At 59.6% G+C, this 26982-nt stretch overlaps 2 protein-coding genes across 9 annotated transcripts in view; one reads left to right on the top strand and one right to left on the bottom strand.

Moving 5' to 3' along the window:
• PPIP5K1 (diphosphoinositol pentakisphosphate kinase 1) overlaps positions 1-14012 on the bottom strand; it is a 49743-nt gene extending 35731 nt beyond the window's left edge. For 3 of the 7 annotated variants that reach the window (XM_063345774.1, XM_063345775.1, XM_063345777.1), the window contains exons 1-12: positions 9342-10538; positions 8871-9045; positions 7135-7330; positions 6957-7047; positions 5914-5999; positions 5530-5684; positions 4432-4533; positions 3987-4148; positions 3045-3166; positions 2107-2208; positions 744-830; positions 246-321 (exon numbers count right to left, since the gene is read on the bottom strand). In XM_063345774.1, coding sequence (XP_063201844.1) covers positions 246-321; positions 744-830; positions 2107-2208; positions 3045-3166; positions 3987-4148; positions 4432-4533; positions 5530-5684; positions 5914-5999; positions 6957-7047; positions 7135-7330; positions 8871-9017 — 1326 coding nt within the window. In that variant the 5' untranslated portion in view covers positions 9018-9045; positions 9342-10538. Of the gene's footprint in view, positions 1-245; positions 322-743; positions 831-2106; positions 2209-3044; positions 3167-3986; positions 4149-4431; positions 4534-5529; positions 5685-5913; positions 6000-6956; positions 7048-7134; positions 7331-8870; positions 9046-9341; positions 10541-10561; positions 12234-13957 lie in introns of those variants that run through there. The other 4 variants (XM_063345773.1, XM_063345772.1, XM_063345770.1 and 1 more) reach the window with 3 other exon arrangements.
• Positions 14013-14705: 693 nt separating this feature from the next.
• Positions 14706-24120, top strand: LOC134520978 (creatine kinase U-type, mitochondrial). Of its 2 annotated transcripts, XM_063346947.1 has the most exons (9): positions 14706-15004; positions 20135-20333; positions 20739-20834; positions 20952-21173; positions 21668-21753; positions 22780-22903; positions 23064-23198; positions 23525-23650; positions 23870-24120. In XM_063346947.1, the coding sequence occupies exons 1-9, from the start codon at positions 14856-14858 to the stop codon at positions 23984-23986; spliced, it is 1254 nt and encodes a 417-aa protein (XP_063203017.1). In that variant the 5' UTR covers positions 14706-14855; the 3' UTR covers positions 23987-24120. The 2 variants fall into 2 exon arrangements, with proteins under 2 accessions (XP_063203017.1, XP_063203016.1); XM_063346946.1 differs by lacking the exon at positions 14706-15004 and having other exon boundaries at positions 19912-20333.
• Positions 24121-26982: the final 2862 nt, after the last annotated feature.

Genomic DNA, 26982 nt, shown 5'->3' with positions numbered 1-26982 from the left:
GCAGATGGACAAGCTGCATCAGGTCACCCCCAACCTACAGTCCGCATCAGCCAGGAACAGTTTCCATTCTGCTCTCATACCATCACCCAGCTGAGTGCGCACGGGGTGGGGGATGGGAAAGGGAGTGTTTGTGCGACAGACTGTTGCCCTTTTGAGGGTTTCCACCCTTCCAAAGAACTGTATCGCTCTGGGATGCGTATTACCTGCATGTCCCACACAGTAACCCCAGAGAGGACTCCCCTCACCTGTAGCTGTTCTGGTTTCTTCAGCTTCAACTTCCCTGTCTTGTAGCCATCATATTTCTCAAATAGTTCAAAGAACCTGAACAGACAACAAAGAACTCTGATCCATTTTCTGCTGTTTCAATGCTACAAGGACTGTCATCCCTACATATGCATTCACACTCTGTTCTTCAGGGAGAACCAGCAGGCCCACTGGTCCCTTCCTGTGCTTCAGAAATGCTGAAAACAAGTGTTTCCAGCTGCGGTATGAAAAGGAAGCAGTCACTCGCTTCCCATCTAGGGGGCACTTCCCTTTGCAGCACCTAGCAAACCTTCACTCTTTCTTCCAGACTTCACACAGAAGGTGCCAGGATCCTTATGGGGAAAGGAGACTCCCTCAACTGGGCAGAAAGTATTTGCCTGAATGAAGCCAGGAAAAAGCACTGCCTCCTGTGCACTCAGCCCTTCTGCTCGCCCTCCTCACTTCCCGGCGGCACAGCGTCTTCTTGCCTTGACTCTTACCGGGGATGTTTAACTTCCATCTTCATCTTCTGCTTTGGGGTGCGGTCTCCATGCCGGATGACTGCAATAACACAACGAAGCTCCATCCTGGGGAAACACAAGATACACCTGACAAATGTGTCCCTATGCTCCAGAACTGACACCAGAAAGTACCTTCCCGTTGTTCATTCAGTTCCTTCCTTTTGACAGCTGCTTTCCTCATCACTGGCAGAACTTCTCCCAGACTAAACTAGGCACAAGTGCCAAGGCTGTAAAAGCAGCCAAAGTACTGCAGACGCTACCAGGTCATCTGGTTTCCTATCAGGGAAAAGCACCACAGCACCACGATATGACAGGAAGAACCACATCTGCAGCAGAAAGGACCAGGCTGGATGTTACAGAAACCACAGAAACACAATCATGAATTGTGCCAAGCTTGTTTTCATGCCAAACTTGTGTAATGTTCACAGGACCACTTAAAAAGACCCAAGAAAAAAACAACTTGATTCAGAAAAATGGTTATGCAGGTGGAGTCCTGTCTTTGAGCAACCAATAGAGCTGTACATAGAAAGATCCCATAGCAATGAGCCACCTGCAGGAATCAGCAGTTAGGCTGGCTAATTTCAGAAGGGCTACATGAGTTTGCTTTTTCAGATACTACAATATCCCACTATTTCTTATAGGATCCCAGAGAAACAGGGATGGATTCTATCAGTCTCACTGTCACAAGGTGTCATTGCAGCCCGCAGCCCTCCGAGCTGTGCAGGGTTTGTGTGTGCCAACTTTTTCCAAAGGATCACACAGTAAAGGAAGAATGAATACATACTTTTGGTCTACCTTTTCTGGAGAACCTACTTTATTCACTTCATACAAGTGTGCTGAGGATCACAAAGAAACTTTTGCCTTTGGTCTTTTAGCCTTATGTGGTGGAAAACTAGTAAAGCCAATAGCATCAAATGAGGGTCTGCCAAGTGTACAGGTCATGTGAATACTTCAGCTATTTGTTTTCCACCTATTTCACTGGCAGCTCAACACACATTTTCTCCGAGTAGCAGCCTACGGAACAGAGCACCAGCTACAGCGATGCCCCAGTCTGTTTCCTGTGCTGGTCAAGAATGTGGGCCTTCTGAAAGCCATATGAGAAGTTTCTGTCATACCTGCAACAACTGCTTGTCTGCATTCATCAAACCTACGACTAATTTACCATCTATCACCCCTTCCATGTGCGTGGCTAAGCCTTTCCACAGGCATTTCAGGGTTGCAACCAACACAGCAGGTGGAGAACGCCATGCTGCTGGGTGATGTCAGTCCCTCGGAGGGGGTTTGCACCTTGTCCCTCACGTAGCCATCACCGTCATTCTTTGAGAAGGTGGCAGGTACTCACATGGTGCCTGAAGTTGTGGGGACAATGGGAATGTCTTCTGCCTCTGTTGGGATGGACCAGGGAATGTGAAACTGGGGAGCCAATTCCCGCATGATTATATTTCTGGAAGAAATTAGAATACACAACTCACAAGAAATTTGATTCGTAGAATCATAGAATCATTTAGGTTGGAAAAGACCCTTGGGATCATCGAGTCCAACCATCAACCCCACTCTACAAAGTTCTCCCTTACACCATATCCCCTAACACCACATCTAAACGAGTCTTAAACACATCCAGGGATGGTGGCTCCACCACCTCCCTGGGCAGCCTATTCCAGTGTCTGACCGCTCTTTCTGTGAAGAATTTTTTCCTAATGTCCAGGCTAAACCTACCCTGTTGCAGCTTGAACCCATTCCCTCTTGTTCTGTCGCTAATTACCAGTGAGAAGTGACCAACACCAACCTCTCTACAATGGCCTTTCAAGTCATTGTAGAGAGCGATGAGGTCTCCCCTCAGCCTCCTCTTCCTCAAACTAAGGATTCCCTTGGTTCTCCACCTCCTCCTTACAGGTCCAGCTGAAACACTTGAAGAGAGTCACAGAATTTCTCCTCACCTTCCTCGCAGAGACACCTATCACACCATGGCCTAGTTAGAGCACCCCAGAGAGACATCAGTTTCCCTCACATCACCAATACTGCAGCTGGGCTTAGCACCCAACGAAAAGTCCTGTAAGACACATCTAGCTGTAGACAGAGACAGCTAATGCCAACGCAGGCAGGAAATCCAGGGGATAAAAACAATTAACCCATTCCTCCTGGAGCAAGCTTTCACCTGCTGAACAACTGTCCCGATATGAACCACCTGCAGACTTCTCCGACGTACTGATCAGGACTCTGCATTCATTTTACTTTGCTATGAGTTCCCTTACTCGCTGTCAAAACTTGAATTTTACATACCCGAGGATTTTGGCACAGTCATCATAATACTTCATAGAGTTCTTCACAAAACTGAAGCCATTCACATCGCACACGAAAGAGTGTCCGTTTGCCCGCAGGAGGTCAAACCCGCACACTGTTTGCTGCAGGAGGAAGCAGAGGACACGGGACTCGGGCGTGCTGCGAGGGAGCACAGCAAGGGAGCGGCAACTGCCCAGCCCCGCGGGGCACGCAGCACACGCTGCCCAGCTCCGCTCTGCTGGCTCTGCAGCCATCCTCCACTCCATGAAGTGTGAAAATACAGCCACTAGCCAACAGTAACCGGCCCTTTAGAGGAATCTTTACACCCTCACCACTGTATCAAAGGACCAACTCACGAGCCCCCGATTCAGCCGTCAGGGCCACCCCTCTACCCCCCAGAGCTCTAAAGGCTTAAGACAGAGCAGCTCCTGGCTCTCCTGCTCTTTCTTGCCTCTAAATCAACTGTTTTGAACCAGACTGACAAGTACAGACAATAAGTGGTGCAGGCAAAGCCATCCACCACTATGTGGAAGAGGCCATAAGGCAGAACAAGCCCACAGCCGTATCGGCACAGCACAGGCTGCAGATGGCAGCAGGGGCAGGAACACGTAGCCAAGTGCTGCTTCTGTTGATATTGCTGAACACGTCACATAACCATACCTAGACTCACACACTCTACCGACTTGTAAAATAGAACACAAATGTGCACCAAAGCCAATTCAAAAATAGAACAAAAAAAAAAAGAAAAACAGAAGAAAAGACCAAGCTTCATGGCCAGCAGGACCAGCTGCACCCAGCCCCCAGAGAGGGCAACTGGCATCAGGCATGGAAGACTGCCACACCAGAGACATCGGGGGAACGGAGCTCAAGTCTTAACACTGACTGAGATTCGAATCAGACATTCGTGGAGTATCCTGCTTGCATAGGAGAGAAAACACAGACCTTAAAGGCTACACAGACTTTCCGGGCAACCAGCTTCTCCATGGCAGTCAGCATGACTGGGTAACGGATTTCTTTCCCTTCGCTGTCCCGTTCAACCTTCCCATCCAAAGCAGGGGATTTGCGAGCCTCTGCATGGGCATAGTCCGGCCCAACAGTGTACACCTGGGAAGAGAAATAGTTACACCTGACATAACCACCACGACTAACTACAGCTTCCAGAAGGTATTTGCACTGCAGACACAGAGAAGAAGATGGGATGGTCTCAGGCGTTCCTCCTGTCATGACCTAGAGAACACCTGCTCCCCGCTTTGGGACCCAAGCTGCACAGTCAGCACCTCTCGGCTTAAACAGACGCTCCAGAATCTAAGCAGGACTACGCAGGACTGCCCACCCTTCAGCCACCCAGGTCTAGAGAAGGAAGGAGCCACTCCAGGCTTTTCCTTACCTTTACGTCAGTGCCATCTGTAGGCATGAACTCCTCATAAATGTACGAGCCCGTCTTCCTCACACTGCTCTCCGGGGAGTACACGCTACTCCGGCTGCCGATCTGAAAGCACAGAACAAAGACCTCAGGGAAGAGTGTGGGGCTTCTTTTCTGAGACAGAAAAATAAAAAGCATAAATTTAATCCCTTATGTAGTGAATTAGCAGAACGCCTCTCAGAACCCCCAGCTATTACAGCACACTTATTTATGGAGGACAAAAGAGACTCCAGAACGCAGACAGTAGGTATGTCCTTTTCCAGGCTTTAAAGAGGAGAAAAGTTATTATATACCATTAGGTTGACTCTGGTCACCACAAGGATACGGAAAAAACAACAGTGGATAAAGACCTAGAAAGTAAGGACCCTAGCTAATATGCAAATGAAAATAAATGATTATAATCAGACCAATTTAACTTTCTTCTAGGACAGCTGACTGATCTTATGGACAGATGATGATGTTGTTTTCATTTTTAGTAAGGCTTTGGATACAACCTCGTGGCATGCATGTGTGTTAGCTAAGGAAACAATAATTTTAAGATTATTAATGGCAAATATGTAACTGATTGGAAAAAAAATTCATCACGGCTATTAAGTGTTTGCTGGCAAAGTAGAAGAAGTAAGTAAGGGCAGATTCCCTGTGGAATCTAGGAATAAATACTGCATTTATCACGTTTGCAAGCTATACTAAGCTGAGAAGGGCAACAATGATGTTAGAGGACAGGAACATAAGTTTTTTAAAAAATAATCATTTTGATAAACTAAGGAAGTGATCCGGAAAAAACAGCATGCAATTCAATGAGGGACACAGTTCTCCGTGACTGCTAGGCAGGACACGGGTCAAACAGAGGATGGGGAAGGCAAAGCACTACCACTAAAATATGTCCTTCCGCGATTCCAGGTAGATGGGGTTGAACTAAAAGTGCTAAGAAGGTCTAGATTTCCCCAACACAAAGCCTTCCTTTCCCCCTCAGCTGCCCCAACACTCCCTCCTGAAGCCACATGGCTCTCAGAGCCACAGATCTGTTGATTCCAACACCAAAACTGAAATCTCCATCCTCACCTTCCGGAAGAGCCGCTGGCTGCCCCCACCTGCTGACGTCGGGTAGTAAATATACACATTATGGTCTTCAGCACTGACCGGCTTCTCTACAAATGGCTTTGGGAAAACAGCTCCGTTTACCTCCACGTGGTCCTCTCCTTCTACCAAGTTGCACTCTGAAGACAAAGCGCAGCAGCAGCATGTCAGGAAAGGGTGAGACAGCCCTAGCATGGAGCCCTTCGGTCCCGGCCTGTAGCCAGTTTGGCTGTTGGGACCTCCGTGCGCAAAAAACAACAGACTCGTGAATCTGGCTTCTTCAAGCTGACCGTCAGTACCTGTTCTCTGCAGAATATCTCTAATAGCCCAGCATGTGAAAATGGCTTTCAGTAAAGCCTGGACACTGACCTTCTGGTCTGTCAGGGTCTCGATTGAGCACCGCATAGCGGGGCAAGTCTATTCCCTCTTCTTGAAGGATCCGATACACTTCGCGCCTGTAGAGGACAGAAACAGTGTCAGAAGAGTCTAGAAGGTCCTCAGTACATGCCACTGATGAAGAACAAAGTCAGATGAACACAAAAAAGCCCCAAGACAGAGAGCAAATACTTCTCAGCACGTGCTCTCCAGAGAATACCTACGGGCTATGGGGCATGCCTCTGTCCTGCTCCAGAGATGCCCCAGAGTAAATCTCTACCTGGCTTAAACATGGATACTCATTTACTAGCACAAGCCCAATCCTCAGCAGCGCACGCCGCTACCCAGACCTGCCCTTCGAAGGGCGCCCGTCACGCTAAGCTGCCCAACGCCCAGGCCAGGCAGATGCAGCAGAGCCTCTTTTCATCTGATGTCAATGGGAAAACTGCAATTATTTCACTGGAGTTACACCCTATCCTGCCTGTCAGCCCCCACAGGAACACTGCGCACAACCCACAGACGTGGCAGGAGGCTGGGGTCTGGCATGAGCCCTACCCACAGGCAGCCAAAGCAGTCTGGCTGTGCGCACTGAAGGACATGCCTGCTGGCTGCCTTTACCAACAGCTGACTGAGAAGCCTCTTGAAGTGTCTGACCAACATACCTTCCTCAGAATGAGACCAATTTCTGCCCCAGAACCCCATCCCACTGCTTGGCTCTCTTACTCAGAGACTAGTCTTTTTGTCTTAGTCGCGGCCGTCTCATTCTGTGAGATCTCTTCCACTTCCTACTTCATCCAGCCATTCCTTACAAGACGTTTGCACCAGAAAACGAAACATGCCAAGTCTCAATGGTTTTATCCCCAAATCTATTCCCCTCCATGTTTTGGATAAACAATCCCTAAGGGCTGCTAAGGTCCCCTTCCTCCCCACCTCACGCATTTGCTTGTGGTCAGGAAGACAAAGTTTGCCCAGCATGCTGAGAAGGGAAATCAGACAAAGGAAGAGGGAAGGGGCTTCAGTGGATCACAGACACCTACCTGTCCTGGATATAATACTGCATATCAAGGTCGTTAATCAGAAATGGCTTGCACAGCTTGGCATAAGCAACTGCTTTATCCAGGGGGAATCCTGAAATACAGGGAGAGGGGGAGAGAATGAGTGGAAGCTCCCTTGCCCAGATCTCCAGTAGGCTAAGGCCTGCTGCAGACTTTTTACCTTTGGAGTGGAATGATATCAGGCAGTCACAAGAGGGCCAGTTCTCCACCGGTTCATTCAGAATAACGTCTTCCCCCATAATCACCACTGTGATATACTCAAACTTGCACAGACGCTCCAGAATCTGTGTCATGGGCTTTGACTTGGATTTCTTGGTCATGGCACAGATTCCAACCACAATCTGCCGTTCAGGTGGCTAAGGGAAGACAGGCAACGGTTCAGTACAGCATCGATTACTTTACTGAATTTAAACCACAACAGTATAGAAATGCAGCAAGGCAGAACAAACAGGTGATTTTCTTCCAAACATGCACTCACAGCTCATGACAGACTCGAACACATACACACTTCCACCTCCCACTAGAGTCCACTGGGGGACATCATTAAGGAGCAGCCCAAAACAACTGCTTCTTTACCAGGTAGCATGTACCTCCTCCTTCTACTGGGCGCTAAAGCTAAGGTCAGAAATAAGTATCGGGCTCCTGAACAAGCAGCAGGGGCTGGAATTCCCCGTCATGTTCTCTGGCCCAAAACTCACACAGATAGTTGGTGGACTTAGGCAGGCTCAGAGGAGAGCTGCGAATGTTTCATAGCAAAAAAGTCCAGGAGCTCAGTCTGTTTGTCTTATCTGAGAGAAAATGAAGGGGAGGTAACAAGAGTACGCAGCTATGAGTAGAAGAGAACCAAGTGCTCTTCTATATATCTGACAAAGTTACACCAAGATCCATTGGGATGGAATTGAGTAAGTCTAAGTCAAGAGAGAAGGTGTGTATTTAAAAAGCACTGGTGACCCTAATGGAGGAACAGGCTAAGGTCTGTGGCGGACTTCCCATCACCATCTAGACTAGACATTTTCCTGACAGATTAATTCTGGCCCAAGTAAGATTAAATGTAGTGAGATCACCTGAAGTGCGACACGCAGGACTGCGGGTTACCCAGCACAAACAATTGTGGCTTCAAACCGTATGCTGAGACTTTAGAAGTTACTGCGCTGACTTGCAAAGCCAAGGTTCCACAGCAAAAACAACACCTGGGAAGTGAAAGGGCTTCCAAATCCTTCACCGCACCTGATAACTAGCTCTCCACTGAGCATAGGAGAACACTGTGTAGGTTTGAAGGGAGCCCATGTGGGCTCCTAAGTTAACGACCCACTTGCCATGGAGAATCGGGGTACAGAGGCAATGGAAATGACCACTGCGCTGGCGTACGGTCCCGGCAATTTGCACAGGCAGCAGCAATGGCCCTGCAGCATCAAAGTCCCACACGCAGAACAGCAAATGCACCATTTAACGTAACACTGAATAGGGGCCAAAAGCAGTCAGGAGCTGGAGATCATTCTCCTTCCTGCGTCCTGTTCCTGGAGATTACAGAAAATAGTAAACACTGCCTCTCTGCAGACACACATTTGCCCTTTCCACAGTTGCCAGAGTTTTCCTCAGTAATTTCACCAGTGAAACAGAAAGGTTTACAGGATCGTCAGGGTTAAGTTGCTAGGACAAGGAAATCCACTACTGTACCTGAAAAAGGCCTGCGAGCAAACAGGTCAGAATTTACTGCAGCATGCGGCACCAAGCACGGCCGCACAACAACGCAATACGCCCTGTGACAAGTGACACTGCCCTTCCCCACGGCTGTGCCACACAACCCGGTGCCATGTCCCCTGTGGTCCTGACTGCCTGTGGAGACCCAGGAATTCTGCACAGATGCTCCAACCCAGAACACCGGGACCTCCTTACCGACTCCTCCTCTTCATCATCTTCAAAGAAATCGGTTTCGTCTGTCTTCATGTTTGATCCCAGAAAGTCTGTCTCATCATCCCTGGAACCAACAACAAATCTGGGAGCAGAGTTCTCTCCCTCACTGGAGGTCGTCAGGGACGACATGGCAGCTTCGGTGGCCGACCATCCCGCTCTGGAATCACAGCGTGCAGAAAGGGATAGAAAAGGTCAGGCGCAGGGGAGCCAGGGGCTGGCTGACGCCACTGGAAGCAGGTGACGGTGGGGCGGGCAGGGACTGGTCTGGCATGAGCGAGCCCAGGGACCGCTGCCCAGCACAAACCGGGGGAGCAGGATGAGACCCCCAGGGTGGGAGGGGGTCCAGGATTCAGGACCATTTTACACAGGCAGCTCCATCGTGCAATTAACCCCTTTGCACCAAGCGGGAAAGGGACAGTGTCACTGATAGCGCTGAAATAATGTAAACCTTACAGTGATGCATGCTCCAAGCCGCTGTCTAAATCATGGAAGGGGACAGTGGACACTCTCGCAGGCTCGTACACCCAAATACATCAACTGGGACTCCAGAAGTTAGGATGAAGCTTAGGACGGTGACGGTGACTTTCCAATTGCCAATTTTCATCCTCTCAGCTCAGGAAGACCTAGAGTAACAGAGAGACCAGTTTGAGAGGCGCAGGAGTTTGCAGGAAGAGGCAAAAGGGAAAGTGGACACGGAGGAAGCATCATCAACGGTTTGGGTTGCGGGAGGTCAGGGCTTCTGGGTTTGCAAGCTGGCTCTGATTTACTCCGTGACCATGAAGGACAATTATCGGGACACAAGCTATGCTTTATAAATGCCAGGGAAGGAGCGTGCCTCGTGCTGTCACCTACAACAGCAGCACTGCCTGCCGCAGAAGTGACAGCGTTTGAAGACACAGTATGCATGACCTGCACACACCAAGGACACAGCTGTTCACCCCTGACCATAGCTGCACACAGATAAATGTCAAGTGGTTGCCCTTTGCTGTGTTTTCCCCAACAATAAAGTGGTGAAAAGCTGTCCTCCCATGTAAGTCCAACCTTGAGGACATTGCGACCACCTCCTCTTATTAAGTACTTCCTAAAAATGGACATGAGACACTCTACCGCTGCTTCTCACGCTCTCACATGATTTCCAGCGCTCCCCAGACTGAGAGTTACTGTATTTCCTCCTCTTTTGAGCATGGTTTCCTTACAGCCAGCACACCGTAGGAGGCTATACGGCCACATAGAGCCGTCAGTTCCCAGCCTGGAGCCGAGGCGGCACACGCTGTGCTGCTGGCAGCGCTGCCACACGGTAGTGAGAACCCCTCACCAGGAACCAAGGAGGGAGACTGCCTGAATCCATCCGAGCAGGGTGGGAACAGGCAAGACAAACAAACACACAGAGCAATCCAGCTGCTTGTGAAATCCTCGCAGAAATAAGGGTAAAAATAAAGCATGCCCCCAGGCAAAAAGGCCGTCTGCGCCCCCAGGAAGGACAGGAGACGTAACAGGTAAGTGCCCGGAGACAACGGTGGAGCAGAAGCACAGCAGACGCAGTCCCAAAGCCGCACTGCTAGGCGCTGGTTTGACAGCAAACTGGTGGGTTATCACACCAGATCTACCGGGGGAGCGACAGCAGCACAACAGAAACCAGGGAGCTGACAAGCAAGCCCCGACTTTGCACCTACCGCGCCAAGGACGATCTCCTCCACCGAGTCCCAGCTCAGGCCAGTCCCCGCCTGTGCTGGCAGACCAGGCTACACAGGCATTCTGCTGTGTGCTCCATATAGCCCTGCTATTCCTACGCGAGGACAAGAGCAGGATTCCCAACACGCTCCAGAACCATTCTCTTTCCTGTGCCCTGCTGCCTCAGCACGCCAGCGCAGAGCGAGACCGTAGCAAGTATGCTATCAGCTTGATGGCTGATGATTTAATGAAGTAAACCATGCAAGAAGAGGAGGAGGGTTATTTTCTCCAATCCCTTACTCTCCCCTCCCTCCTGGAAAAAACAGATCAAGCAGCAGGAAAACCTTTGCCCTAAGAACGAAGAAAGCAGTAAGTTCTCTACATTCCTGCTCCTGTCCCAGAAAAAAGCCTCTGCCTTGCCCTGTAGCTGTTTCCAGAGGCTATGACGTGCCATACTCAAACCAGGTAAAAACCCAGAGGCTCACTGAAGCCGACGGCTGCTGATGCATCAGGCAGCCCCTTGGTGTTAACAGGGAAAACCTCATCACCTCAGGTTGTTTCTGGTGAGGGGAAAGAGAGAGGGTACAACCAAAACCTTTTTCAAGTTTCTTTTTAAAGTAGATCCCTCATCGACTAGACTCTCGATGAAACAGAGCTATTAGCTACAGGCATAACTAAGGCATCTAAACCTCAGACAGACTCTTGCTCTTAAAGGGAAACGGGAAAGCGGAGCTCTATTCTGCTCCCAAAGGCTAAAAACGGGAGGTTTTGCCACCATGCCTGAATGGGCTCCAGTGCTGGGCTACCAAAGAGTCTGTATGCCAGGAGCGTGGCAACTTCCTTACAGAAGCAGAGTAAGAAGCAGGGTCCCTGTAGAGCACTCAGCCCACACCACCTCCGCACCATTACTTCTCCTCTTCAAACCTGGAGCTGTGAGAGGCACTGACAGTACGCGGCGATGATGGTTCTGCACCACTCTCATCACTTCGTGAGCTGACTGGTCCTAGAGGTCACCGTTCAGACCAGCCTCCACTTGCTGAGAGTGCTATGGTCTCACCTTTCACTAATCACAGCAAGAAAATTAAGTGTTGAGTTAATGCTGCTGGCTGTACTGTCCAAGAGGGACAGAGGCATTAACACGGCTCCAGCATACACACAACAAAGGTAAAGATGGTTCTGCCCTTGAATACGGAATATTCAGGTTTGCCAGTCCCATCACGGACACGCAGGGAAGGACACACCAGCCACTACAGCTAAAGACATTCCCACACTCTCTTCCAAGAAGGGCAGCTGTCGTCGGCTACAGTCATACCGAAGGTTACCGTAATCACCTAACGGCAACCAGAAGCTGCTGACACACAACCCGAAACCGAGATGTAGACCTTGCCTCTAAGTGTCCCGGGACTAATTCAGCTCCCTAGACTACCCCGTATTAGTGATAACAGATGAGATAGTAAATCATTTTCCGGTTTCCCAGCAGACCATTCTGGCGCTGCTGAGATAAGGAGGTTCACAGGGTAAAGAGTTATTCTTTGAGCCCCACTTCTGAGGTACCAGAAATTTAAGACAGAAGAAGGTATGATCAGGCCTTGTATTAACTTTGCAGTCAGTGTGCCATTAACCACCGAAAGAGTGGGTTTGGGTGCTGGTTTTCTGTTTTGTATCGGTTTTAAAACAAAGCCTGTTACAGGTGCAGACGCACGACGGAAAGCGCAATCCCTGCGGCAGCCAAACGCGGCTGATGCCATCGCCGGCAGCGGTAGAAGAGGCATCTCTCGGAGCGGAGACGGGAGCCTGAGGGTACCACCACCTGCAGACAGCCCACGCAGGCGACAGCTACAGACCGACAGCGGGGACCTAAGCCAGGTCAGGCACCTGCAGAATTGTAACCTTTAAGAACACACATAGGTGGCATTTTAGAATGCTAATGCTGGCAATGTCTTGTTGAACTACCTGAAACTGCTGTGGGCACTAAGGCAAGCAACCAACCCAAACAAACAAAAAAAACCCTGAAAGTTTAGGCCCTGATGCATGAAGTACCTCCGTATGCATGACCAGTGAAGTACCTCTGCCCAAAGAATTACCCCCATTGTCACAAGGGCTATTTGTATTAAGGTTAATTACATACTTACATACAAAAGGTGAAAGCTGAACTCTTATCATAGACACTTAATTGCTTCAGAAGACAAAGAACACCTATTCCAGAGTTAATAATTAAAAGCTATTCAGACTTGATGTATCAAGGAAAGCTTTCCATGCTGTATTAGCATAGAAGTTCAATGAGTTCACAACCAGGAAGCACAAGTCAAGCTCTAATCGAGCGGCCCCTCCGGCTCCAGCAGCACTTTCGGTACCTCCAGATCCACCAACATCCTCAAACCCGGATAGAGCGCAGCCACCAGGGCGACAGTCTCCTGAGCAGGAGCCCCTTCTGCTAGACAACGCCCTTTGCAAATTTAGTTAAATGTTGGCTTGTCACTTCCACGTCTGGGCAAGCGTTACATTGCTCACACAGCAATTGTAGCAGTAAGACCAATTCTTGCCGTCGGAGGTTGCTTTTAATGAGATTTATGAGATTGTTAAGTGTGAAACTTCACAGTATCAGAATTTCTGAGACTGTAACTGTTAATAAAGGTTTATTAACAAACAGAAGTATAAAATAATACCTTCTAATGTTTTTTAAACAAGATTATGAAGGAGTTTAAAGATGCCTTGGATCTTGAAGGCATAATTCACAGTGTTTGTTGGTTTTGCGTTATTAGCAGGCAGACCGCAGCGTGCCGGCTCGTCGGCCCCGGTTGCCCCCCCGCAGCCCGGCGGCGACGCGGACACACACCCGCCCCGGGGGGCGGCGGCTCCTCCCCCAGGGGCAGCCACGGGGTCGGGACCGGCCGGGGCAGGGATCGGGCGGCACCGACACCGGCGGGGAAACGGCCAGGGCCAGGCCAAGCCGGCCGGGAGGGCCTGCCGGGCCCGCTCGCAGGGCCAGGGCCGGGTCCCAGCCGCGCCGGTTCTCCCGGGCAGGGCCCGCTGCGCCGGGTGCCGAGGGCAGGCCGCGCCGGGGGCGGCTGGGGCGGAGGGCGGGCCGCGACAGCCCCGCGGGGGGCAGCAGGACGTCAGGCCCGCGCCGGGCTGCGCCTCGCCGGGGGGCCGCCACCGCCGCCACCACCTACTCAGCGCTCCGCACAGCCGCCGACGAGCCGGGCCCAGCGGCGCCGCGTCCGCCACCCCCCCACCCCCCGCTTCTGCCGCCGCCGCCTTCCCTTCGCCTCCCTTCCCGTCCCTGGCCCGGCGCCGCCGCCCCCCCCGGTCGGTCCCGGCGCCCCGGGGACGCCCCGACGCCCCGCCGGCGGCAGCAGGGGGCGCCACGCCGGGCGCCGCCATTTCCCTCCGCTCACCTGCGGCCTCCGAGCGCACCCTGCGCTGCCGGCGCCGCCGCCGGCCAATCACGACCTGCTGACGGCCGCAGCCAGCCAATCAGCGGGGAGGGGGGCGGGCCGGCCGGGCCCCGGCGGGCGCGGCGCGGCGGCCCCTGGCGGCGACGGCGGGCCCTGCTCGGTCGCGCGCACGTGGGGCGCGGGCGGCGCGCCGGGCACCGGCGGCGCCGCCGGGTGCCGCGTTACCACGGCAACTGCGGGGCGCCCCCGCCCTGCCGGAGGAGCCCGGGGAGCCGGTCAGCGCGGCCCCGGCAGCGCCCGCCGCCGCTCCCCTCCCGCCGGCTCTGCGGCGGCGAAACGCGGGCCGGCCCGCGGCGCGCGCCCTGCCCCGCCGGTGCCGCGGGCACGGGGTGCGCGGGGCGGCCGCCCGGTCCCGGCGTGCGCGGGCCGCGGAGGAGCCGCGGGGCACGGCGGCAGAGCCGCTGACAGCCGCCCGCGCCAGGCCGGGCCGCCGGCCCCGCCGCCCATCCCGGGCCGCACCCGAGCGCGGCTCCGGGCCGTCGGGGAGCCGCCTCTGCCGCTCCCGGCTCCAGGTGCGCGGACTTTGCCCCGGCCGCACCCTCGCCACGCAGTGCCCGCCGGCGGCCGGAGCGCGCTGCGGGGTCCGGTGCGGGGCCCGGCCCGTGGCCACCGCCCCCGCCGCTGTCCGACGCGCGGTGCTGAAGGCGGCGGCGGCCCCGGTGCGGCGGGTGGGGCGGGGCGGGGCGGGGCGGGGCGCGCGAGCAGGTGGCGGTGCCGTTGCAGCCCCCCCGCGCCCGGCCGGTCCCCGCCCCTCGCGCACCCTCCCGCCGCCGCCGTTCCCATTCCCATCGTTATTCCCATTCCCATCACGTCCGCCGCCCGGCTCCGCTGCTCCGCCATGGCCGGCACCTTCGCCCGCGCCCTCTCCTCCCGCCGCTCCGCCGGCCTCCTGGCCATGGTGGGCGCCGGCTCCCTCGCCGCCGGCTTCCTGCTCGCCCGGGACTCGGTCAGCGCGGGCGACCGGCAGCGGCGGCGATACCCGCCCAGGTACCGGGCGCGCACGTGCGGGGGGCGGCGGGCGGGGGCCGGTCCCCGCGGCACCGGGAGGGCGCGGGGCTGCCCCCGAGCTCCCGCTGGGGCGGGGGTCGTCCGGGGACGAGGGTCGCCGGGACGCCCGGGCGGCGGCGGGGACCGGGCGTCGGGGGCTCGGCCGCTCTTGGACGGAGCCACCCCGCCCGGGGCCGCCGGCCGCATCCGTCCCCGCGCCCAAGGGCACCGGCGGGGCCTCCGCGCCCTGCCCGGCCCCGCGCCCCGCCGGCCCCAATGGCGGGGGGCGCGGAGCCGTTGGGGCCGGCGGGGCGCGGGGCCGGGTGGCCACTGGTCCTCCCCGCGGTACCGGGGCTGCGCGGCGGGGGCCTCCCCGGACGCATCCCCCTGCTCCAGGCTGGGTGCCCCGGGACTACCGGCGGTGGCAGAGCACCGGGAGAAGCCACCAGCCCGGAGCGGGGCGGGGGGGACAAGCATTTGCCAGCGGGGCTGGGGGCACTTGGCCGGGGGGGGTGGGCAAGTGCATCTCGCAGGAGACAGGGGACAGTTGCCAGCGTCCTGGTGGGAACAGGATGGAGCGAAAAGGGCTCATTTTCCCTTCCCCTGGCGAAACACCCGGCAGTTCCGTCTGCAAGAGCCGGGGTCGGGGCAGAGACGGAGGCTCCTCACAGCCCCCGGGGCTGGCGGCAGCTCCTGGCCCGACCCCATCTGGCTGTACCAGCCTTCCCACGCGCCTGCCCTCGGGGCTGGCACCGCTCTGTGCAGAAGAAAAGGTTTCCTGGCAGGTCCTCGCTCTTCCATCTCAGGGGCGGTTTTTAAAGGGAGACCCGGCGGGGCCTGCGGGCAGCCCCCATCCTGTGGGCAAATTTTGGATGAAGACGCGCCCCGAGATGTGCATGCAGGACTCCTGGGGGTGGGCACGGGGCCGAGCCAGGCCAGGCGGGCGCTGGCACGGCCGTGGTCTGGCTTAGGGGTGCTTTTGGGGTAATGCTGGCTCTGCAAGAGCCACTGGCCCTATTTACCCAGCCTATGCCTGATCCCTTAAGCCAGATCAGTGTCCCGGCTGCAGAGCGGTGCTAAGGGTCAAGCTCCAGCACAGAAGGTCTCGTGTCACTCCCCCTTTGAGCCACTCTTTGCCAAGGGCTGCCCTGGGGAGCCTGGCCGGGCCCCAGGAGGGCATTATGGCTGTTCCATTTGCCATCGCTGGCTGTAGCAGTGGGGAAGGGGAGCCTCCGGGCCAGGGGAGGTGACGGCAGATCCTGCTGGCACCCACACTGCCTGTCCCCGAGGAGCACAGGGGGGCAGGGCACAAGGCAGGGGCTGCCTGTGCCTCACAAGGACCATGTGGGGCAGGGACAGGGCTGGGAGGGGAGAGGGACGTGGCGGCCACCGATCTTTCTGTCTTGCACTGGCACTGTCTGCTCAGCCCGGCACAGCTCGGAGGCAGGTCAGGAGAGCGAGGAGCAGGTTTTCCTCCCTGCTGCGTACCGTGGAGGAGCGGAGCGGGGAAGGTGGCAGCACGTTACGGCTCCAAGCACACGCGGCTGCCGTGGTCCCTGCAGCAAACAGCATGCGGGGAGGGCGGTGCGGCGCTGCATTGCAGGCTGAGAGCCCCGCTCGCGCAGGGAGCTGCGTGCCCAGAGCTGGCGCTGGGGCTCAGACACGCTGGGTCGGGCCACAGGAACCGGGGGATGGAAATGGAGCCAGTTTGAAGAACGATGAAGGCTGGATGTTATTGTTTACTCACCTCCCAAGAAGGCTGTATTTTCAAGCCTTCTGAACAAGTGCAGGGCTACAGACATCGGGTCTTCACCGAGTGAGGACGGTGAGGGAAAAACCCGTGAGACCCCCTGGCTGGTGTGAGAGGGGAGGGCACTCTGCCCGTGTCCTGCTGCTGTGGCAAGGGCACCGGGGCCTGGGCAGAGCTGGCCAGTCCCTGCTTAACCTGGGCACACAAGTGTCCCCTTGTGCACAAAACAACGGCTGCATCCTTGCTGTGGCTTGGGGCAGGGGCCAAGCTGGCCGCGCTGCTGTGGCAGGGTCAGTGGTCTGGAGACAAACAGGTCAGGGCGCTGAAAATGGGGATGGGGCTGAGGGAACAGACAGGCACCATCCATGGGAAGGAGGGGGCTGAGCTGAGTCTGGAGGAGGGGATGAAATCGAGGATGGGGATGTGGCTGGGAAGCTCTAAAATGAGCTTCCTGGGAGGGTCTATGGCTGGGAATGGTTTTGTGTCGGTGCTGACACTTGAAACGGGTCCAGACAGAGCCCACGGGTGACATGCAGCATCCCGCCCTGCGGGGGCAGGTCAACCCACCTGGGATTTCACCCCTCTAGTCTTTAAGTTAAATAACAAGAGACATGGGCAACAGCCTTGAGAGATCAGAGCGGCTCCCCATGGCCGCTCGTCAGAGGCGCCGCAGTGCAAAGGGCCATGCTGGGGGGACACGGGCACCCCCCGGAGGCACCGAGGGCAGGATGTGCCCGCTGCCAGGCAGGATCCCGCAGAAGGGACAGTGCGACGTTTGGATGGCCGCACTGGGGCTCCCTGCCAAAGTGTCTCCACACAAAGCCCGAGCCCCCTCCTCACTGCGCTCCGCTGCCCACAGCCCCCTGCGAGCACTCGCCCCACTGCCCCCATGCCTCCCCCGAGGGGCTGCCGTCAGCAGGGTGACACCAGGAAGGGCGCTGGAGGCTGCTGGGTGCGCGGTGAAGAGCCGCAGGGCGATGCATGGGCTGCCGCTCCTGGAGAGACTGCCCAGCCAGTGGACGGATGGATAACACGGGTCTCCTCCCGCGCGAAGCACCTCCTGGCGCCAGGGCAGTTGCTGCAGGCAGGACGGCAGCGCGGGTGGCACCGAGTCGCGCTCCTGGCAGACGTCCACCTTCCGCTGAAGACGCTTACAGCCTTTGTGGCCGGGAGCCGGGGCGGAGCGGTGCCTGGTTGCGTGGCATGAGGAACAAAAGATAGTGCTGAAGGGGTCATAATTCAAAAACAAGCTTTGGGGACAAAACACAAGGGTCCAGATTAGCCCCAGTAAGGCCAAGAGCAGTGTCACCTTCATACTGATGGCGGAGGACACCTGGGTGCCCAGGAGAGCGCGGTACCCGCTGCTGAGCCCTCCCTCGGGCTGCAGGGATGGGCTGTCTCCCCGCAGCTCTGCGGGCACCGCTCGTGAGCACAGCACTGGGCATCCAGCGCCTTCATCCCTGCATCGCCCTGCTGATCCTGGCACCACCCGGCTTAGTTTGGGAGCTCCAGAAGGGCTGAAGAGAGTCCCCAGGTTTGATGGCTGTGACTCGGGGCTGCTCCTGGGGGGTGTGTTCGGGCCAGGAGCCAAATCAGCACCGCAGGGGGCACGGAGCCTGCAGCCAGGGGCCAGAGACTCTCGGTGTTTTGGACTCTCGGAACACCTCAGTGAAGGTACGGAGTGACCATAGCAGGCAGCATGCCCAAACCTACAGCTGTCTTCTGCTGGCTGGAAGTAATCTTGCTTCCACAGCAGCCTTTGCTGGCTCTCTGGACGTAGTCTGCTGCCACCAGAGTGGCAAGCCCAGCAGGCAGGCTGTGGTCCCGGTGTGCCAGGTGGCACCAGCTGTGCTGGGGGCCGGGGAGGAACTTGTCCAAGTCTCCCACTCTGATCAACAAATGCTTTTTACCAGAGTCTCTCCCTGGGGAGACGTGGGTCAGTAGCTGGCTAATGGCAGGAGAGTTGGGGAAGCTGAGGCAGGCTGCGTCCCATACACGATGAGTCTGGCTCTGACCTGGAGCATCTCAACACAGCACAGACACATGCCTGGGCTGGGGGAGCAGCCCTCTGCCTGCACGGCCTGGGACGAGTTCCTGCTCAGACCTGACGCCTCCTTGCACTGGTCCAGGCTGGAGCCAAGTGCTTCCCTACGCAGAGCAGACAATGCAAGCCCTACCTCCCTTTCTTTCTGCAAGGCGCAGGAAGCCACAGGCAGTAGCCAAGCCGTAGGCGAAGGGCCAACGCACATTCCTTGGCCTGCAGACGCAGGGGGGGAGGTGGCAGCAGCGACGGCACTCTGCATTGCAGCACGGGGGCCGGGCGCTGGCTCAGCCCCGGAGCGGGACCTGGGCGCTGGGCGACTGCCAGGACTCGCTGCTGGGGATGGTGGCTGGCTGCTGCTCCCACAGGCCCGGACCTGCACTAGCCCCGGCTCCTCTTCTCCCACATGGACCCCCACACAGAAGGCGGTGCCCCTCCTGGGAGAGGGGACAGGTGTCCCCAGGGCTGCGGGACCCCTCTGGCCACCAGCCGGGTTGCCTGGGCTGTCAAAGGCCAGTCCTGCCCCACTGAGGCAAGCGGAGGCACCACCTCCCAGCAGGAGGGATTTGGTGAAGGAGAGTGCTCTCGGGGTCCTGCCCTGCCAATCCCCCCATGCGAGCGCAGAACAATCCCAAAGCCTGGCTAAAGTGGGAATGAGGTCAGGAGACGGCCTCCCGCTAAGCTGATTAGAGGAAAGCGTCCCCCTAATACAATAAACTGCACCAGAGCAGTGCGGTTCCCACCGGTTGCAGATCAGGGTCAACCCATCCCCTGCCCCACGGCATCTGGGGAGCAGAGGGACGGGGGGCCCGGTGGCCAGACACGCCAGGGCCCCCGGGGGCTGCGTGCCCCCCGCTCGCCACACGGGCAGGCCCTGGGGCCAGGCAATGGGGCAGCAGGAGCAGCCCCCTCCTTGGGGGCAGCCCTGGGGAGGAGAAGGGGAGCGAGACCCCCCCGCCCTCCGCGGCCCATGCACGGGCCCCGCCAGCTGCCTGTGCCCCAGCGCGGGGCTGCGGCTGACGTGGCCGTTGCCACTCGCCTGGCAAGCTCTCCCAACCCCGGGGCCCTGATAAGGAGCCGCACCCTACAACCGCTTGGGATTTGCTCGTGGACTCTTGTCCTTGTGGCAATGTCAGCCCTCAGCTCGGGCTGCTCCCTGCCCTCGCTGTGCGATGCCAGGGGCTGCCTTCCCGTGCCCGGCTGCCTTCGCTGCTGCGGATCAGCAGAGCAGCTTGACCTCCTTCCCCTGCCCACGCCTGCTCAAGGGTCTCTGTGGGGCAGGGGCACGAGCGCTGGCGTGCCCTGGCCCCAAAGGACTCATCAGTCTCTCCTCCCGCAGCGCCGAGTACCCCGACCTGCGGAAACACAACAACTGCATGGCCAGCAACCTGACGCCAGCCATCTATGCCAGGCTGTGTGACAAAGCAACCCCAAATGGCTGGACCTTGGACCAGTGCATCCAGACGGGTGTCGACAACCCCGGCCACCCCTTCATCAAGACTGTGGGCATGGTAGCTGGCGACGAAGAAACCTACGAGGTGAGTGGCGACCGGAGCCCTGCTGTGCTCCAGGCTCTCCAGCGTGCCTGCAGCAGCCGGAGGAGTCCTGGTACCTGCGGTACGTCCAGCAGCCTGGGGTGTTACTGCCACCTCCTCCTGCCCAGCCCGGGCAGCTGGAGGGGCCCCTTGGCCAGACCCAGTGTGTCCCTGTGGGACACCAGGCTTCTTCAGCGCTGCTGTTCCTAGAGCCCTGCAACCTCCCCCTCCTGGCCCCTGAGCCCCCCTGCCCAGGCAGCGTCGTCCCTATGGGTTGCCATTGTGTCGCAGGACACACCACGGCCCCAGCCACCCTCTGCCCGCCCCGCAGCGCCGTGGGGCTGCGCTGAGCCCGTGGCAGGGCTCCACGGGACGCTGGGTGCCGCACATCGACCCCCTTGCTTTCAGGTGTTTGCAGACCTGTTTGACCCCGTGATTCAGGAGCGGCACAACGGATACAACCCCCGCACCATGAAGCACGTCACAGACCTGGATGCCACCAAGGTGCACGAGCCGGGCAGCGGTGCTGCGCATGGGGACACTTCCCCAGGCCTTGGGGACGGGGCCCCTGCCAGCACCAGCGCCGCCCTGTAAGCACCCCACGGCTCCTGTCTGTTCCAGATAAAGTTTGGCCACTTCGACGAGCGCTATGTGCTCTCGTCCCGGGTGCGGACTGGGCGCAGCATCCGTGGGCTGAGCCTGCCGCCAGCCTGCACCCGCGCCGAGCGGCGAGAGGTGGAGAAGGTGACAGTGGAGGCGCTGAACGGCCTCACCGGAGACCTGGCGGGACGGTACTACCGGCTCAGCGAGATGACGGAGAAGGAGCAACAGCAGCTCATTGATGTAAGTTGGTGAAGCTGCCAGCCAGCCACCCCGCGTGCCCATGGAACAGGACCCCTTCCCCACATTGCCTCTCTGGGAGGCCGTATCCTCCTTTCCCAGCCCCGCTGGTCCTCGGGCTAGGACCCCCTTCCCCAGCGAGGCTGCCCCGCAGTGCAGAGGGTGCTCAAGGTGCTGCTCAGCCGCCCTGAGCCATGGGAGGATGGAGCTTGCTGAACACAGCCCCAGCAGCTCGTGGCCCACTCCGGGTCTCACCCTGTGTCCCTGCCCGTGCCCAGGGGAAGGTGGGCTCGTGGCACACAGCCGGCGGCCCCCCAGCCCCCGGTGCGGGGTGGGCTGTGCACCAGCAGCCTCCTGCCTCCCTGGCCGGGAAGGGGGGGACTCCTGCCCACAGGTGGGGACAGCTGCGGTGCGTGGCAGGCTGGGGACAGCGAGGCAGGGTGCCCTGGCACCGGCTGCGCAGCCCGGGCGAGCCCACGCACTCTGCCTCCCTCCAGGACCACTTCCTCTTCGACAAGCCAGTGTCCCCGCTCCTGACGGCAGCAGGAATGGCCCGGGACTGGCCCGACGCCCGAGGGATCTGGTGAGGATCTGCTGCGGCATCGGGGAGCCAGCAGGGCAGAAAGGCGGGGGACGCTGCTGCTGTGTTGGCTGCCCCAGCCCTGTCACCCGCGTCCCCCGTGCTCGCCCCACCACAGACCCCGGCGTCCCTGGGCCGCGTTCAGCCCAGGCTCTGTGGCCACGCCAAGCTGGGCTCTCCCTGCTCACACCTGACCTGGGAGCGAGCCCCTTGTGCACCTCAGTCAGCAGCCAGCCGCTCCATGCACAAACCACAGTGTCCTCCTAAGAACTGGGGCCTGGAGCCAGCCCCTGCTGTCGGTCCTGCCCGCTCTCACCGTCCTGCAGCACGCTGCACTCTAGGCTGCCAAAAACCTGCCATTGCTTCTGCTCCCCAGGCCATCCCCAGTGCTCCTCCTGGCTCTCCACGTGCTCTACCTGCCCCCAATCTTATCCTCCCACGATTGCATCTTGCCGCTCCCTCCCGGCATCTCTGCACAGCCATGCAGCATCCCACGCAGCATCTCGCGCACCCACAGAGTGACAGCCAGCACACGCACTCGCCCGCACCGCCCTCGCTGGCACAGCGCCTTTATAGCCGCCTCACAGAAAACAGCACACATGGTCCCCAGCTCTGGCCGCCCCCTAACGCAGCACCCCGATGTGTGCCCCACGCCTGCAGCCCCCTCCTGCTGCCTGTACAGTGCAGGAGCCGTGGTCCTGTCCCCAGTCCAGGCAGGGTTGCCACTACGCTGGCACTGCTTGCCTGCGCCCATGGCACTGGAGCCAGCAGCCGTCGCCCGCAGCGGTGCGTGAGGATGAGCGCTGGCCCGTCCCCAGGAGCATCTCCTGGCTGTCGGCCTCGCTGCTGGGCTGTGCTCTGCCAACGCGCTCCCAGCCACGGGTGCGGGCAGAGCACCGGGACCACGGAGCAGCATTGGCACCATGGTCACAGGGACAGAAGGGGCATGGGCAGGGCTGGCACAGGTGGCTGGGTGGGCACGAGGGCTCTGCCGGCCGCCAGCGCAGCCAAACACTGCCCTGTCCCTAGGCACAACAACGAGAAGACCTTCCTCATCTGGATCAACGAGGAGGACCACACGCGCGTCATCTCCATGGAGAAGGGTGGCAACATGAAGCGCGTCTTTGAGCGGTTCTGTCGGGGCCTGAAGGAGGTGAGCACTCGCCAGCCCCCACTGCACCAGCCCAGTGGTCGGGGGCACGCAGGGCTGCTGCGGCGCTGGCCCCTGCGCTTGGCTGGGGCTGCGCAGCACCCGAGGAGCAGCCGTGCCCCCCACGGCCAGGGGCTGAACGGCTGCTTGTGCCTCAACCCAGGTGGAGCGGCTAATCCAGGAGCGTGGCTGGGAGTTCATGTGGAACGAGAGGCTGGGCTACATCCTGACCTGCCCCTCCAACCTGGGCACCGGGCTGCGAGCGGGCGTCCACATCAAGCTGCCGCTGCTCAGCAAGGTATTACCACGGCCGGTCCTTGTGGGGAGCCCCAGCCGCGGGGTGCAGGGAGCCCAGCCATGCGGGCGGTGCAGGAGTGCACTGGAACTCGCTCGGGTTCCCCCAGGAAGAATATGATCCAGCCCACGCCTGCATCCGCAGCCGGAGGGGCCGGGGACCCAGGCGTCGACCTGGGTCTGCTCAGGGCAGGGATCCCCGCGGGGATTGTGAGCCCGCTGACAGGATCCTGTGAGCAGTGGGGGGCTGCGTGGGGAGCAGCGGGCTGCAGAGCCCCGACTCCTTTGCTGATGGTCCTGCTGAGCACTGACACCTTCTCCGGGCACCAGGACAGCCGCTTCCCTAAGATCCTGGAGAACCTCCGGCTACAGAAGCGTGGGACGGGCGGTGTGGACACTGCGGCTACAGGCAATGTCTTTGACATCTCCAACCTGGACCGGCTGGGGAAGTCAGAGGTGGGTGCTGGGCAGAGATGCTTTTGGGGAGGGAGGTTCTGGAGCGCGTGTGTGTGACAGGCCTGTGGCACCCAAACAGCACCAGAGCCGTGTGCTGGGCCCAGCCACGCGGACGGGGGTGGCAGCGCCTGCCCGGCGTGCCATGGGGCCAGCTGGGTGCCCGGCTGGGGTGGCTCCCGGGACAGCCCCCGAGTCAGGACGCGTGTGCTCCTGGTGCAGGTGGAGTTGGTGCAGCTGGTGATAGACGGCGTGAACTACCTGATTGACTGCGAGCGGCGGCTGGAGAAGGGGCAGGACATCCGCGTCCCCGCCGCGGTGCCGCAGTTCCGGCACTGAGCTGGACCAAGGCAGCGCCAGCCCCACGGGACCCAGCTCTCCCCATAGCTTACGCCATCTCTGTGCCCAGCATGTCGCTGTGTCCTGTTACCCACAACGCGCCAGGCCAGATCCCATAAACCTGTGCTGCTGTAGCCGTGGCTCTGTCTCCTCCTTATCCCGCCTCCCCGGCACCCGCCGTTCTCCCCTGTCCCCCTGCAGAGGCACCCACCAGGGTCCGGGTTGCCTGCGCCTGCCCTGAGCAGCCCTCCCTGGGGTTTCCCTGAGCCACTGCTGTCCTGGGGAACGGGCCTGGGAGGGCCACTGGGGCTGCCCTGGCATGGGGGGCCTCAAGGGACTGCGTGTGCGTAGGGAGCCAGGGCCAGGAGCCGCAGGGACAGTCGGGGCTGTGCAGGGAAAGGTGCTGCAGGCAGGCAGGGATCAGAGCTGGGTGCCCATCACAAGTTCATTACTGGGATGCTCACGGGAAGCAGGGCAGGGCTTTCTGTGCTCTCTGCTGCGGGCAGGCAGAGGAGGAGAGCCAAGGTGAAGCCAGACTGGGATCTGGCTCCGCTCGTGCCCGCGGGAGAGAAAGCACCATCAGAGGTGAGCGTGCCAGCCCCGGCGCGCTGCGGAGAGGCTCACAGCCCAGGCAGCCCTCGAGCGCCCGCCCGCACAGCTCTGGGCAGCGACAGCACAGGTTGTCTGGGCGGCTGCTCAGGACCTGGGTTTAGGGCAGGGGTGGAGCAGGGGGGTCTCCTCTGGGCAGGGGTGAGATGGGACACGCACGACAGGGAGCAGGAGCCGGGCAGGCAGCGGGGCCAGGATCCTCGTGAGGCAGCGCTGTGGCACCGGGGCCAAACCAGCACCACCTGAGCCCTCCCGGCACCCCGGGGCGCCCGTGCTGAGCCCAGAGGAGCAGAGCGGGGACGGGCAGTAGCCTGGGCACCGTGTGGGGACAGAAGCCGCCCGGCTGCTCTCAGCTTGGCCATCCCGGGCAGCCTGTCCCTCGCGCTGGGCACTGGCCAGGGCCTGGCGCTGGGACTGCCGAGGGCTGACAGCCCCAGCCTGGGCCCTGGAGAGGGTGTGCAGCTGAGCTGGGCCAAACACCACCTGTGGGGAGAGGGCAGCCAGCCATGGCAAGGCTCTGCACCCCCTCCCCAGTGCAGCCGGGACATGTCCCTCCTCTATCCATCAGCATTCGGTGTGGGGGGCTCCCACCGCGCTGGCCCAGACAGGGGTGTCCCCTCTCCTGCATGCAGGGGATGGTGCCATGGCCGCCCCAGCTGAGTGTGCCAGGGAGGGATGCCAGGAACTCCCTGTGAACTTGGGTGCCGGGATGGCAGCAATGGCCCGGGGTGTAAGCGCCCAGATCTGCTCGAGGACCTCTGCAGGGAGAGCAATGTCGGGGAGCCCAGCTGGGGCACAGAGCATGGGGTCAGGACGCCTTCCCCAGGCACAGGGGCTGGCAGGGCAGGCAGCAGTGACCACAGGGCACGGTGCTGTCCCAGCCCTCACCTGCCAGTGTCCCGACCTCCACGAAGATTTCAGGTCCCCAGGCAGCAGTGGGGCCGAAGGCAGTGCTGGAGTGAGGTGGGCGGCCAGCACCTCCGCCCGCTGCTCCGTGCAGCACAGGCTCAGCGAGCCCAGGAAAGGGGCAACTTTGCTGCAGGGAGTGGGCAGCGCTGGGGGGCAGCATCCCCGCCTGTACCGAGGCAGCAGGCGGTGCCTGCCGTGACCGGGGGCTCCGCCATTGCTCCCAGTGGGCGCACACCCGCCTCAGCTCCTGCCTGTCCAGGTCCCGCAGCTCAGCAGCCCGCAGGGCAGGTGCCCCAGGGCCACCAGCTCGGGGAACCCCAGGTTCTGGGTGCTCACCCCACGCTGCGGCAGGAAGGCAGACACCGCGGCCCGCATCTGGGGCAGAGCCCATCACAGGGGCCAGCCACCCCCTGCCCCCCCGGCCCCCAGCACCTCACCTGCTCAGGTGACCAGCCGTCCAGCTCCCCCAGGGCAGAGAGGGACCCCAGTCGGGGAGCAGCAGCTCCCGCAGCTCCGGCTCGCCCAGCCGGCCCAGGTGCAGGGTCTGGGCTGGCTCCAGTGCCCAGGTGCTGGCCCACAGCTGCGGCACCAGCAGCACCGCGAGCCGCCAGCAGCCCCCAGCCCAGGGCCCCTGGGCAGCACCAGCACAGCCCCCCACAGACAGACTCCAGGACCAGCACGGCCCCCCAAGGACACCCCCCCCATGGCCAGCACAGCCCTCTCACAGGCAGCCCCCCAAGACCACCAAAGTGCCTGCCAAGGCCATTCCCCCCCCAGGCCAGCCCAGCAGAGCCCCACCACCCCCACCAGCATGGCCTCTGCGTCCCCCCTCACCCGCCTGGCCTGGCCCAGCGCAGCCTGGAGCTGGTTGGGGTGCAGCACAGGGTCCCAGCTGAGCAGCCCCCCAGCTGCTGGGGGGCCATGACGGCCAGCTGGGCTGCGCTCCACGCCGCAGGGAAGGCGGCATGCACATCGGCACAGCTGGGCACGGGGGCTGCAGGGCTGGCCTGAGCAGGCTGGCCCCAGCCCCAGGACCCCCACAGTGCCCCGCAGGGTGCACGAGGGGGACACACCAACCGGGGAGGAGACAGCATGGGGACACCGGGCACAGGGGCACAGTGCCAGTCCAGGGAGGGGACAGCATGGGGACACTAGGCACCGGGGACACAGGGCCAGCCCAGTGAGAGGACAGGACAAGGGATACTGGGAAGCAGGAACACAAAGTATGTGTGCAGGTCATGGGAGGGCACCAGGGACAGGAGGCGGATGAGCAGGGACAGGGCTGGGGACGGCAGTGCACAGTCTCATCTTGGTCCCCTGCTCTGGCAGCTGCCACCAGTGGGGCCACCAGCACGTCCTGCGGGCTGGGACCCTCACCCAGGGCGCCAGGGGGGTGGCAGAGGCGTCCCAGCTCGCTCTGCTCCCAGTCCGGCTGGCTCTGCAGCAGCTGCTCCACCACGTCTCGCCTCAGCAGGACG

Source organism: Chroicocephalus ridibundus, chromosome 9, assembly GCF_963924245.1.
Source record: "Chroicocephalus ridibundus chromosome 9, bChrRid1.1, whole genome shotgun sequence".
NCBI lineage: Eukaryota > Metazoa > Chordata > Aves > Charadriiformes > Laridae > Chroicocephalus > Chroicocephalus ridibundus.
The sequence above is the reverse complement of the archived record's forward strand: the minus strand, read 5'-3'. Positions and strand labels throughout refer to the sequence as shown.